Source organism: Drosophila grimshawi, unplaced genomic scaffold (genome assembly GCF_018153295.1).
Source record: "Drosophila grimshawi isolate 15287-2541.00 unplaced genomic scaffold, ASM1815329v1 contig_1369, whole genome shotgun sequence".
Taxonomy (NCBI): domain Eukaryota; kingdom Metazoa; phylum Arthropoda; class Insecta; order Diptera; family Drosophilidae; genus Drosophila; species Drosophila grimshawi.
In genome coordinates this window covers 4,571,936-4,585,028 of record NW_025062891.1, presented here as the reverse complement: position 1 = coordinate 4,585,028, position 13,093 = coordinate 4,571,936, and the positions used below count along the sequence as shown (strand labels likewise).

Genomic DNA, 13,093 nt, shown 5'->3' with positions numbered 1-13,093 from the left:
TAAACTGACTATGAAGGATTGGTCTATTTATACCGAAAATAATCAACATTACGTAAAAAATCCGGGTTTTATGGCACCCAGGTGTCCATAATGTCACTGTTGAAAATAAGCTGTGACCATAAATTAAGGTACTTTTTTACATAACCCGGCCCAGCCGGCGGGAAAACCCCAGTTTATGGGGGTCATATAGTCATTATGGTGGTTAATATATGTACCTGCCATAGGTCTTTGGAATTTTTGAAAAATATTGTATTATTAGTTTATGGCAGGCAATTAAAATTTTTGCTAGACACTGCCGAAATAAGCTGCGAGACACTGTATGTATGTACATGTTTCATAAAAATTGAATTTCATTTTGAAAAATTGAATTCGATTCAATTCCGATTAGTTTTGTGTTTTGCATTGATCCATGGGATCATTTTATATGCATCTCATATTTATTTCTTAAATCCAAAATGAAATTTACATGTAAGTAAAATATAAAACATGTCGAACTTTGACCCGGCTGCAACCAATCCACTACAGATTCATACTATATATGATGAGAGTTTCAGTTATGATCTGATCCCGCTCGCATGCTCAGTTCTGTTTATCCAGCCAGTCAGGCTCGGCAATGCCAATCTTCTCAATGATGGAATTCACTTGGTAGCACAGCGATTGGATTTGACGATCCCATTGTGGCAGCAGTTCACGATTCTCAAAGTGCACAATCCCAGAGATCTGATCAATGTGCCCATTCATCCGACCCTCGGTGATCATTTGTGAGGCAATCTTCTCGGCTTTCGCTGCGGGTATGTCCAACAGTGCTCCCAACTCTTCGAACGTGATGTTATTGTACAATTTGCTGGCGGACAACAAGTTGTGCTCGAAGACAGCGCGATCCAGTATGGACGAGCCATCCGGTGTGGCAGCCTTCTGATGATCCTGCAACAGTGCCTCGAACTCCTGCAGCTCAGAGCGTCGTATGATGCGCTCCAAGTACATTTTCTCCAGTATACCATAGGCTGGTAAATGCTGACAGCGCTCATCCTTAAATAGAGTCGCCAGCATGCGAGAGCGCTGCTGTCCAGCCGACGCCAGCACCGTACAGATAAGAGCCTTCTTCAGGGCGGTCATGCGCTCACCTTGGTCCACGATCTTTCGGTAGGACAGTTCGTTGTAACGTTGGGCAGCTTCAATGAATTTTCGACGGTAATCGAGAACGCGGGCATAGCACACTTTATACAGAACCTGCAGCAAAAAGTGGAATATAATTAAATACAAATGAAGGAGCAGTTTATATTTGTAAGCGATACGCACCTGTAATTCTTCAGAGTTAGTTTCGGCCTGCAGCAGCGAGGCACGATTGATGAACAGCTCGGCCTGCACGGAATCATTGTCCTCCAAATAGAGACGTGCGATTTTCAGGTATGTACCCAGTTTGCACTCCACAGAGTACTGTTTTTGGCCAGTCTCCAGGGGAATACCGACGAGAACATTGGCCGCATCACGCCATTGCCGATTGCGTTCATATATGTTGGCCAAATGGAATCGTATGCCGGCCACCTGCTCCTCGAATGAGATAACGCGTGGATGGACTTTCTCCAGTGTGAAATGAGACAGCTGCTTGGACATGTCGTCGGGCAACTTGCTCAGCTCGACGCCCACATCATTCAGTATCTGGCGAGCGATGACAAGGCTAACATGCTCGTTGACAATGGCTTCCACAAAGAGCTTTAGGGTATCGATCAATTCGGGGCCGGTGTTCGTGAGGACACTTTTCAACAGTTGGCGGTACTTGTCTGCTTGGTCCTTGTGTGTGCCGATGAAGTTGGTCAAGCCCATTAGCTGGGTCCGCAACACCGCCGTCGATATCCCCATTATTTAGGATCGTAACCACTAATTCTTTCTAAACTGCACCTAAGAAATCACACAAAACTAATAATATTATCGATAAGAACGCAACAGTGTTGAGCAGCGCCGCTCAGTACTCGTTATCGATGTGAGTGGCATATCGATAAGCCATCATTTTTAAATATCTTATCGATAAGTGCACTCGATAAGCAAACAAAGCGGGAAGCACTTTGTCAGCTGGAAATCTGGCATGGGTGTTGATCATGGAAGATGACGATGATGACTATAGCATAGATGCAAGTCCCACAGATCCAAGTGGGAGTTATTCCAACAGATCCCAACGCTCACGTGGACGAATAACTTGTACAAAGACAAAGCCGGCAACTGAAACGCAATTGCAATGTGAAATCGTAAATCTTGGTGAATTGGAAAATTGTTTTGATTTGCGCGAAGCGCAGCTGTTCGAAGCCGATCGCTTGGACTGCTTGCGAGCCCGACAAGAACCGGCACGAGAACGTCTCGTGCCAGCCTCGCAAGACTTCCAAACACTTCAGTCCCTGCTGGAAAATGACCAGATACCTATGGAAAAGACCGAACCGGAGGCCGACTATGAAATTGCAACCCAATTGCTGAGCACTCCATTAAGCGTAGTCCAAGAGATCCTTCAGGATTTCTGTGGTTCACCCAGTTACGTGGAGGTGGAGCTGCCCACATACTATGATGCTCTGCCCTGGTTTCGTTTCAGGGATAAACACATTAAGACATTTGCTCGCCGTTCAGCGACAACAGCTTCGACAGCAGCAATAACAACAGTTACTGATGATGATGATCGCTCGAGTTGTTCCTCGGAGTTGTCGATCCAAGAAGATTTCACCACACAAGTTCCAACGGCAACGCACTGCGCCTTCGATGCCAACAGCTCACAGAAGATTTGTGAGAATCTGCTCAATCTCAGCGCGTTTTTCACACAAAAAAACAATGCAAATCTGTCGATTGATTTGCCCGAGATGCAAACGGAACTCAAGGATTGCACTCTAATGGAACTGAAGGAGTACGATGAGTTGGATGATGCCACTGATGTTTTGGAGGACATTGGCTACTTTGTTGGCAAAGCGGAGCAATGCAAATATGTTGATGATAACTGTGATAATAAAACTATAGGTAAAGTTTTGAAGAAGAGCTCATAAATATTTATTATAATGGTCTCAATTTGCAGATAATGCTGAATTTTCTCTATTTAGTGAGAGAACTCGAATCTTAACGACAGATATCCAAAGCACGGATAAGGGTAACTATATTCCATTCAAGAAGTCACAAAATTTAATTTCAATTTCTCATTCAGATGCTCAACTTTGTGGAGATTGGTTCGATGGCGATTTCGATAGTCAGAAGTTAACCAAAAAGGATGCAAAGGAGAAATCGCAGAAAAGGGAAACCACAAAAGCATCGATTCATTTGCTTGAAGGAATCCCCCTAAGTGAATGGCAACCAATCGATATAGCAGATTCACCCAAGAAAATTAATATAAAAACTGAACTGGAATCTGATTGTAATCAGCTGGAAATGGTTACATTCAGTGAATGGCAACCCATGGATATTCCGGATGCCATCGAATTCAGGACTGTTTCAGACAAGACAATACAAGTTTCAGAAGTTAATCAGCAGGATGCTGCGAAATTAATGACTGATCTGATGGAAAGCCACTCGCAGAAACAACAAGAAGCTAGAAATGATAGAAATCCACATTCTGAATTTGCAGAAAACATCGAATTTCGCACAGCATCAAATAAAACTGTGAAACTAACGGAGGAAATGCGAAAGAAGGCAGCAATATTAATGGCTAATTTGGAAGCTGACACTGCAAATCCCCAAGATTGCCATCAATTAAATATAAATTGTGGATTCCGCACAGCATCAAATAAGACCATTGAAGTGACGGAGGCGATGCAAAAATCAGCGGCAAAACTAATGGCTGATTTGGAAATCAACAATCAGTTAAAAAGAGAAGCGGATGCCTCTGACTGTGAAATGCTCGAGGGGATTCCCTTTAGCGAATGGCAGCCAATGGATGTTCCAAACAGTTTAAACCATGAAGATGTAGAAGCGAATCAATTGGATATGATTCTATTCAATGAATGGCAGCCCATGAGTGATTCAGATGATGTTGCATTTCGCACTGCCTCAAACAAGGCAATCGCCATTTCTGAGGAGAAACTGGCAGAGGCTGCAAAATTAATGGCTGATGTAGAAGCAAGCTATTCCCAGAAACTAAGAGAGGATAGACATGAGGGCGATCCTCATTCAGACATATCTGGAAACACTGAGTTCCGCACAGCATCCAATAAAACAATGAAATTAACAGAGGAGATGCGCAAGAAGGCAGCAATGCTCATGGCTGATTTGGAAACAAACTGCAATCAGTTGGACAAGATCCAGCTAAAGGAATGCCCGGCAGAATCTGCTGAATGCCGCACAGCATCCAATAAGACAATTCAAATTACAGATGAGAAGAAAAAGGCAGGAGAAAAACTAATGGCTGAGATAGAAGCAAGCTATTCCAAGCAACTAAGAGAAGATAGAAATGATGGAATTACCCATTCAGATATATCTGGAAACATCGAATTTCGTACTGCATCAAATAAAGTAATGGAAATAACAGAGGAGATGCGCAAGAAGGCAGCAATGCTGATGGCTGATTTGGAAACAAACTGCAATCAGTTGGACGAGATTCATTTAAAGCAAATCCCACCGCAGAACATCTCAGAATGTGTTCAAGTCACCAAAGAAGTAGTAGAAGAGACGGTTAAAATTGTAATGTCCGATGTGGAAGCAGTAATCCCAGAGCCACCCAGTGAAGCTAACAATGAGATCACATCATGTGCACGGATAAGCAAGGATATGCAAAAGGTTTACGAAGTGACGGCGACGCCGCATCAGCCTCAGACATCCATATTGGAGGTGCCGTTTGAGACGCCCAAGTGCACGCCAGAGATGGAATCCTCCCTGACGCAGCTCACGGAACGTTCGCCGCTGGACCGTGCCACAAAAAGTTCGATAATAACGCGTCGCAATCTGTTGTCGCTGAATAAGCGACGTAAACTCAAAAGGGATTCGGAGCATTGCAGCACGGATGCCAGCCATACACCGATCAGACTGCGCTTTACTCCAATGGCAGCCTCGACCAGCACACCCGTTCCCAATCGAAAGGAAGATATTAAAGAGGTTTCGCAATCGCAGCGGACGGGCAGGGATCGGAGCTGCTCTCAGGATTCGCCACGCGTGGCGATAGCACGTGTTGGCAAGCGGCGCAGTGAAGATGTTTTATCACCCATTTATGCGCCCGCAAATAAGACACGACGTCTAGGCTTAAGTCGCATTCGCAATAAATCATCCCAGGACATTTGAATAATTAAGTACGTTACAAAAAAGACTTATACACAAATATTGCAGTGCTGGCAGTGTCATTTTTCGGTTAATTTCAGTTTTCGTCGTTTCACAACACTACCATATGTGAGTTCCAGTCTCTCATTCCATTTTCAGTTGGTAAGGAAGTAAATAAGTGTAATATAAAATAAATAAGCGCAGCTTAGAACACCCATAACAATTGTAAGTTACTAATAAAAAGCAATTATGTAAATAATGGACATACAATCAAACGAAATGCGTTTAGTCACAATTGTTTTTAGCTGCACATCAACAAATCGAAATGAACTTTGTTTACGTTCGCTACCTAATTTCCATTGGAAGAAACCCAAATGCAGAAGGCAAAACAATCCAATAAGAAAGTGACTTCATGTTTTCGAAAAATGTCAGTTTGCCCATTGACTTGAATAATTAATAATAATATGACAGCATAGCGTAACTTTTAATAGCTCTCACGTATGTTTATATGTACATACGTAAGCTAGCAGCTTTGACTTACATACTACATATGTGTGTATGTATGTATGTATTAATATGCATGCATGTGTGTGTTCCAGCAGCTGCATTCTGATGTGAAAGTGTGCACACAATTCCAATTGCCTACACTTGTTACACAAACTAGAAAAATACACATGTATATGTGCATATGTATATATGTGTGTGTGTTTTGTCATCCAGATTTTGTTTGTTGTGTTTGAATTGCGTGTCATTTGTTTATAATCGCTCATAGGCATTTGCCAAGGTCGCTTAAATGTAGTCGAAGTAAGGCCTCAAAAGAATCATCCGGCATACTACACACATATATATTTATATATGTATAAATGTATGTGTGTTTGGGTGTAGATTGAACCCACATCTGCTCTATTAACTAAGCTATTTAAAATTGTGCGCGCTCTCAGCACAGACTTTATCAGAATAAAAAAAAAGAACGAAATTCTATTATAGGGTTTCTGTCTGAGTTTTCGGGAGAGTTATGAGCAATACGTTCCGAGTTCTAATCACTGCGCTTCAGAATTCGTTACAGTTGAGCACATTTACAGTTTGAAAGCACTTCTGTTTTTTTTTTATTATATTCGCCAGTTGAGTCTTGTTTCCTCGCCAGTGTGCTAAACTGTTTTCTTTTTCGCTTGCGCCACGTCAGTTGAAATTTTCAATAATCTCTCCATATGTGTTGTGAGTACATGTATATTATCAAAACAAACAATTCTCGTTGATATATTCGCAGAGGCAGCTGCTAGACTCGGGCATATAAAACAAAACTGCAAACCAAGATGGGTGACGAACTCGATGGCTGCGAATGCATTTGGTCCCATGAAATGGCCATGCAAAGGCTTATCAATTTTGTAAGTTTCCTTCAATTGTTAGCCACAACTATGTGTAAAGATATTTATAATCAAACTATCTCAACAGATACGCCAGAATCAGAACGCTTGCTCCGATACTACGTGCATTGATGGTAAGTACCTTCCAGTACAGTGTACGCTCGCTAAGTCGAATTTGCATCTTCAATTGAGTCTATAAATATTATATACAATAGTTATATTTTCCAACTGCAAACATTTATGTTTATTTTAACGAATTGAGATATAAATTTGAATAATAGTCATTAATATTGAACATTTTAAAATTTAAGAAATTGTATAATGTAATTAAATTTTTTACATATTTAGCTTAGACTTAAAACTGAATTCCACAAACGTGAGATTCTAATTAGCGAGCGAGTACTGTATCCCAACCACTGTATTAACTTGCTCTTGCATTTAGTGAGCGGACGTGTCACGGGCCAGGCTGGCGCCGACGACTCTTGCGGCAACAGCATTCGGATTGCCATCGCCTTCTTGCTGCTGGCCATTTTCATGTACATTGTGAATCCGAGCACCTGGAGTCGGTTTACCACCAACAGCAAGAACAGTCGCCGGGATAACAATCCGGATGGTGCGCCACCGCCGCACCAGCCACGGCCGGCCATCAATTGAGGGCTCACTGTGGTGCTACAGCTTGCATTTTTCTTTCCGTTTATAGCTACATACACATATATGCATACAAATATATACATATAGGTGCAAATGTATATATCTAAAGTATCTACATATTCGCCAAATAAATCGACAGCAAATACATAAATGAAAACGGCACTAATCTAGAGTCTGTGTGTGTGTGTGTGTATGTATGTGTCTGTGTTCTCGGTCACTACAATTAGATCAATTGACACAACTCTCATTTACTAAATATCAAATTTTGTACAAACTTACTACTGCAATATATGCAGATATATATATATATATGTGTGTGTGCGTATATCTGTATACTATATGTATTCATATATATATATATGGCATATAATTTCTCCTGTGTGTAATCTCAATACAGAAATTGGTAAATAAACTTGGGCTAAGGCCAAAATATAGAGAAACTACAACTTCTTTGCTTGTGTGTTAATAAAAACCGAGTCTGTTATGTATTTTTGTGTATTTACAAATTAAAAGCATGTCGAAATCGATTGCAATCTCAACTTAGTTGTCATCATTTTGCAGCTTTTCCATTCGCTGGCGTACATTTTTGAGCACGCCTTTCATTTGCTCGTATTTGCCTGTGGAATCGGGCAGATTCTCAAAGTTAATCACATCGCTGACGCCCACCTTGAAATTATCGCCCACTGGCAACTTGTCATAGATGGAGAACTTCAATACGGGCGTGCCTTCAATTGATGGACCATTAAATATTGTCGCTTTGCTGACTTCTGGAACAGCAACTGAAGATGATGCAGGAGCTGAAGATGGAGCTGAAGATGGAGCTGGAGCTGGAGCAGGAGCTGTTTCTATTGTGGATTCATCGTTCGCAGTTACCTCGACTGTGCCGACTTCACTTGCGTTTAGTGAAGTGTTAGATTCGAGCTGCTGCAACAATTGTGCCTGCTGCGCCCTGAGATCCTCCAGCGTCGGAGATGGTGCTCGTTTTGCTGTTCCTTCCGTTGGTGGCGGCGGTGGCGGTGCGGCCTGTATGCACTCTGTGGGCAGGGGTGGCTGCATAGCTGCCTCATCCTCACCATCATCGACGTCCATGTCGTGCTCGACTAAGTTGGAGCCGCGTTCAATCGTCATAGGATTCGCATCATGCGGCGTGGGCAACTCAATTAGTTTCTTGCGTTTGTAACCCTTTGTCACATTTTCACCCAGCGACTGGATGAAGTTTGCTTTGAGCTGTTGCTCCTGAAACCGAGGTACATTGTGATGCTGATAGTCCTGCAAATGGATTTAAGTTTGGATAGAATTATCTGCGGATTGCCGAAGTATTTCTAATACCCTTGCAGAAATCAGCAAAATTGAATGAATGAATCGATGCCAGCAATGAGTACATAAATATTCTATGGGTTCGCCAAAGTTCTCCCAAGAATCGTAATGCCCTCTGCAAGGGATATATTTATAGTTGGCTTGGTTGCATGCAATATTTACATCATAGAATTTGCTGCCGGGCTCTACATTGAAGCCGGGGAAATCAATAATTTTATTGATATCATATTTAAAGCTGTCCTCTTCGCCCTCCTCCTGCTCCGGTCCCTGCACTTCGCTGCCCTGCAATTGCCAATAAGTTAAGCTACATTTGATATATATATGTGCATCATTTTAAGCATACTCACGTCCGCATTAAAGAGCGCAATGCCCGAACTTTGGACCTTGGCCTCTTCGAGCCAGGCGGGTGGGTAGCCCATCAGTCGCATGCGATAGAACATGAATGGCAACTCGCCGCGACTGAAGCCCATCGCATGGCGTGTCTTACTGCTAATCTTGCCGGGTCGAATGTGGGCGAATCGTTGCTCCGTGTCTACGTGGTAGCGATCCGCGCGGAAATTGGAACGCTTGCGGGCACGCTGAATTCGGGCTTGATTGCGGGGTCGCGTGCACTCGCGCAGCGAATGATCCGTATCGCCGCAGTTGAAGCACGATGATTGCACCTTGGGCCGGAAGCATTTGTTGACCGCCTCCAATTTCTGTCTCTTGCGCGCCGACGTCTCCTCGTCGAGGATGTCGCCGTGGCTGCGCTTGTATGAAGGCACTTGAGCGGCATTTAAACGCACAGCTGGCGCCGTATCAATCAAAAAGAGATCATCATCAGGCAGTGAAACAATTTCGCTCTTTTCATGGGCAATAATGCTTGGCGTCGAATCGCTTAATTTAAACACAATTTCATCTTCGGCAAACGTTGTATTTAACATTTTGAGCAGACGCTTGTGCAGACTTTCGTAGTCGTCCCGGTCACGGAAATGCACTTCAAATATCACCTTGCCATCCTGCTAAGATAATTTACTAATAATAATTTTTGTGATTTTAGTTAATTTTATCTTTACTGTACTTCGTTGTTTGTTTCCCTTGTGGGGACGGGGGGCGGGGGTGATTGACGGGATTTGGCGGCAATGTTAACGTGTTCAGTGTCGGCTTCTGTGACTTCGCCATCTTCCACATCGGCATCCGCATCGCTTTCAATTGTTGTTATTGAATCGTTAATTACAATTACGCTATCGTCCATTTCTTTTTCAATAAAGCCGAAAATGATTATTTTTTTGTTCATTAGCTTGTGTTTATGGTTCCAGGGCTGCACAATCGATGAACTAGTTACTTTGACACAGCCAGGGTTGCCGCTTCAGCCTTTTTACGCACAAAGCTGTTACTTTTCAATTTAAGTTAGCCGGAAAAATGAGCAAACAGCTCTTGTAACGAAATCTCTGATTTTTTCAACAATTATAAATTAATCATCGGCTCATATAGGATGATGAAATATATAATTTGGTAATTAAGTATTAGTAATATATTTAATGTCATTGCCATTCCAATCAAAAAAATTTAATTTTTAAATTTAGTTTTTTAATAATATTTCTCTTTTCTGGCCTTGTTTTGGTGGATTTGTCCCCTATTAGTAATGGATAGTCCGCAGCATTATAATTTTATCTAGTCACAGCTGCGGCAGTCTTTTATTCAAACGATAATTTGTTGCTCATTTCGATTTCTTCTTTAATACTATTCTGCATATATATTATTTTCATATTTATTTGTATTTTTGAACTCATGTGCCTTGATCTAAAAAATTTAAATCTTTCATTGCTATTTTACAATTTGATAACAACGGAGCTGAATATTTTTAATATTTTTGACGTATTCACATATTTGTTAAATATATATCTTTTTACCATAGCAAACCAAATCGATGAGCAACATTATGGCAAACATAAAGTTACAGGCAAAATTGCATATGGCCGTATGATAAGATGTCCATTTAACAGCACCAATGTGTTGGAGAGAACAGATATGGAGGTAAGTTTGCCATATAATCGGCATCTAAAATATAATATAATAATATTATACTTGTTTGTTAGTCACATGTTCAAGAGTGCGAGTCCCGCATGGATCCCGCACGAATAAATTTACGGATGAATACGGATACTTGGGCAACACCAAGAAGCCTGAGGCCTCAACGGTCAATTTGATGGAATGCTCGGAGGGATGATGAACCGCCTTCGGACACATAGATCCAATGGAATCGTGTGAGAAGCACTGCAAAATTGAGCTGCAATAAGAACAACTACAAGACTATTTAAGCAAACATTAATGCAATATATAAACAAATATAATATATCACATAACATTTAACGTGCGAAGCACTTTACACACACCAATAAAAGATAATAAAATAATTATGCATAACATAACACAACATAGCATAAATAACACATTCCAATAAAAGCGAATAAAAAAATTATATAAATAAATTAAATATTACATTATTTTATTGATATTATGATAAATAATGTGGTAAATTTATCTACTCCGCAGGTGCAGAGATTTGTCTTTTCTTATTTCTCTTTATTTTCTCTTAATATTTATCTCTCTCTTTTTAACGTTTTACTTTCCATTTTACATTTCATTGTCACCAGTTTTATTATATCTTTTATTTTAGTGATTTTTTTTACATTTTTATTTAATTAATAATTTTTTACTTTATATCGTTTAATATCTAAGTTTAATTAGAATGTAATTTAATTAAATTAAATTCAATTTTACATTTATATAATTGACAATCATTTTTTTTAAATTGAGCACGGCTTGAAATCCATTAAATGAATAAATTTAAAATAAAATAAAAATAAGTATTACCTAATTTCATTGATCTAATGTGATTCATTTAGATGCATGAAAATATGTAGAAAATTAAATTTGACTTCCGCAATTGGGATGAGGAGGCATGATTGTTGATGATGTTGATGATGATTATAAGTGAAACAAACAGAAATCAAATCAAGATCGCATTGGGAATGCGAGTCAAGTGCTCCTTTTGGATTTGGATAGATTAACAGAGAACAGCAGACGCGTCATGTCTGATTTGAGAATCTAGAGAATCGCCGACTGAATGCCAACTGGACAGCGACGATCATTGAATAATGCTGCACCAGAATCACCATCATTATTAATTCCACTTACAACTGGTGGGGGAATTCTCAGTAACAACAACAAGTCTGTGAAGTTTCGAATGATACAAAAAAAAAATTAATAAAAAAAAGAATGCGCAAAAATCGGCGACAATTGTTGCATGCAAATTAATTTTTGTAGTTTAAGCATAAATAGCTCGGTCTCAGTTCGAGCTGCTCCACACAAGCCATGGATCTGCTCAAGTGTTGCCTTATGCTGCTGGCCACCAGCGCCGCCTACGTGCTGGCCACGCCAACTGCTCTCAGCAAATCCAAGCAAAGCGTCATTTACTTCGAGAAGCCCATAAGTCTGCCAAATCCCGCACAGCTTGTAAGCGCTTTGCCTGCCAAATTCTCGGAGAAAGCCGCACAGGTGAAAAATTCTGCCCATCTACTGAGCTCCCTGCCCGCCAAATTTACCAAATCCAAGCCGGTGTTTGTCGTCAAACCAGTAATTGTCGGCGGTGGTGGTGGTGGTGGAGGAGGTGGTGGCGGCGGAGGCGGAGGTTGGGGTGGTGGTGGAGGAGGTTGGGGTGGAGGACGGGAGGTTGGGGAGGAGCTGGTGGTCATGGTCATGGTCATGGTCATGGACACGGTCACGGACATCACGGCAAAAATAAATTTTTTGGTTAATTTAAGTAGTTTTCATTAGCTGCAGTTGTAACTGATGATTTATGAAATATGTTAATGCATTTGTACAAATATATTAAGTTAAAAATCGAATTATAATAATATTCTAGACCTCTGAAATTACGCTACAAGGAGTTGCTTATGTGTAATGTGAATTAAAATTAAAAAATGAATAAAAGAAAAGATTATTCAACATTCATTGCAAGTATTGTGGAAACCAAGAAAAACTCAATTAAGTAAAACTTTAAAAAGAGATGGGTAAATCTCTCAACCAGCGGTAAAGTATTGTATGTAATATTTTCTTATACATACATGTGTTAAATATATATATGTATCTATGTATAAATATATATATATGTATGATATATACATATTTATATATGCATAAATTTTTTTTTATTATTTTTTTTTGCTGTTTAATTGTTGCAATTTTAAACATTGATTTATTTGCATTAGTCCGCATAATTATATTTTCTTACATGGTCAAAAAGTGGTTTGGACTAAAATTTATGAAAATAAACAATTCGGCTTATATTTTAAATTAATAAACATGAATTTAAAAAATTAAAATGCAGAATGGAATCTATTTCTGTTTTCAGCTGGTATTCGCATTGAAACGTTCTCATTTGCTTCCTAATTATTAATTATTTATTTGTATAGTCTTAATAGCATTTGCAGTTTGTACTTTGGCTTGTTTCAAGCTAAAGTCAGCCTCTCTGGCGGCTAACCCGCTGTTTGGAAAGCGAAAGG

At 40.2% G+C, this 13,093-nt stretch overlaps 4 protein-coding genes across 8 annotated transcripts; 2 read left to right on the top strand and 2 right to left on the bottom strand.

The window, feature by feature from the left end:
- Positions 1–384: 384 nt before the first annotated feature.
- Positions 385–1,982, bottom strand: LOC6559406 (COP9 signalosome complex subunit 4). Its single transcript, XM_001987351.2, has 2 exons — positions 1,300–1,982; positions 385–1,230 (listed from the first exon to the last, which is right to left on the bottom strand). Exons 1-2 carry the CDS (start codon positions 1,858–1,860, stop codon positions 580–582), a joined length of 1,212 nt encoding a protein of 403 aa, XP_001987387.1. The 5' UTR covers positions 1,861–1,982; the 3' UTR covers positions 385–579.
- Positions 1,983–2,070: 88 nt separating this feature from the next.
- LOC6559405 (breast cancer type 2 susceptibility protein homolog) lies at positions 2,071–5,362 on the top strand. Of its 2 annotated transcripts, XM_032735665.1 has the most exons (4): positions 2,071–2,994; positions 3,050–3,121; positions 3,176–5,246; positions 5,316–5,362. In XM_032735665.1, exons 1-3 carry the CDS (start codon positions 2,097–2,099, stop codon positions 5,236–5,238), a joined length of 3,033 nt encoding a protein of 1,010 aa, XP_032591556.1. In that variant the 5' UTR covers positions 2,071–2,096; the 3' UTR covers positions 5,239–5,246; positions 5,316–5,362. The 2 variants fall into 2 exon arrangements, with proteins under 2 accessions (XP_032591556.1, XP_032591555.1); XM_032735664.1 differs by lacking the exon at positions 5,316–5,362 and having other exon boundaries at positions 3,176–5,268.
- On the top strand, positions 5,342–7,386 carry LOC6559404 (small integral membrane protein 14). 3 transcript variants are annotated; one of them, XM_032735669.2, is made up of 4 exons: positions 5,342–5,376; positions 6,482–6,599; positions 6,667–6,712; positions 7,021–7,386. In XM_032735669.2, the coding sequence occupies exons 2-4, from the start codon at positions 6,528–6,530 to the stop codon at positions 7,230–7,232; spliced, it is 330 nt and encodes a 109-aa protein (XP_032591560.1). In that variant the 5' UTR covers positions 5,342–5,376; positions 6,482–6,527; the 3' UTR covers positions 7,233–7,386. The 3 variants fall into 3 exon arrangements, with proteins under 3 accessions (XP_032591560.1, XP_001987385.1, XP_032591559.1); XM_001987349.3 differs by having other exon boundaries at positions 5,356–5,439; XM_032735668.2 differs by lacking the exon at positions 5,342–5,376 and adding an exon at positions 6,340–6,429.
- Positions 7,387–7,681: 295 nt separating this feature from the next.
- On the bottom strand, positions 7,682–9,829 carry LOC116805146 (zinc finger CCHC domain-containing protein 8 homolog). 2 transcript variants are annotated; one of them, XM_032735666.1, is made up of 4 exons: positions 9,607–9,829; positions 8,894–9,547; positions 8,709–8,828; positions 7,682–8,498 (listed from the first exon to the last, which is right to left on the bottom strand). In XM_032735666.1, the coding sequence occupies exons 1-4, from the start codon at positions 9,820–9,822 to the stop codon at positions 7,770–7,772; spliced, it is 1,719 nt and encodes a 572-aa protein (XP_032591557.1). In that variant the 5' UTR covers positions 9,823–9,829; the 3' UTR covers positions 7,682–7,769. The 2 variants fall into 2 exon arrangements, with proteins under 2 accessions (XP_032591557.1, XP_032591558.1); XM_032735667.2 differs by having other exon boundaries at positions 8,894–9,544; positions 9,607–9,816.
- Positions 9,830–13,093: the final 3,264 nt, after the last annotated feature.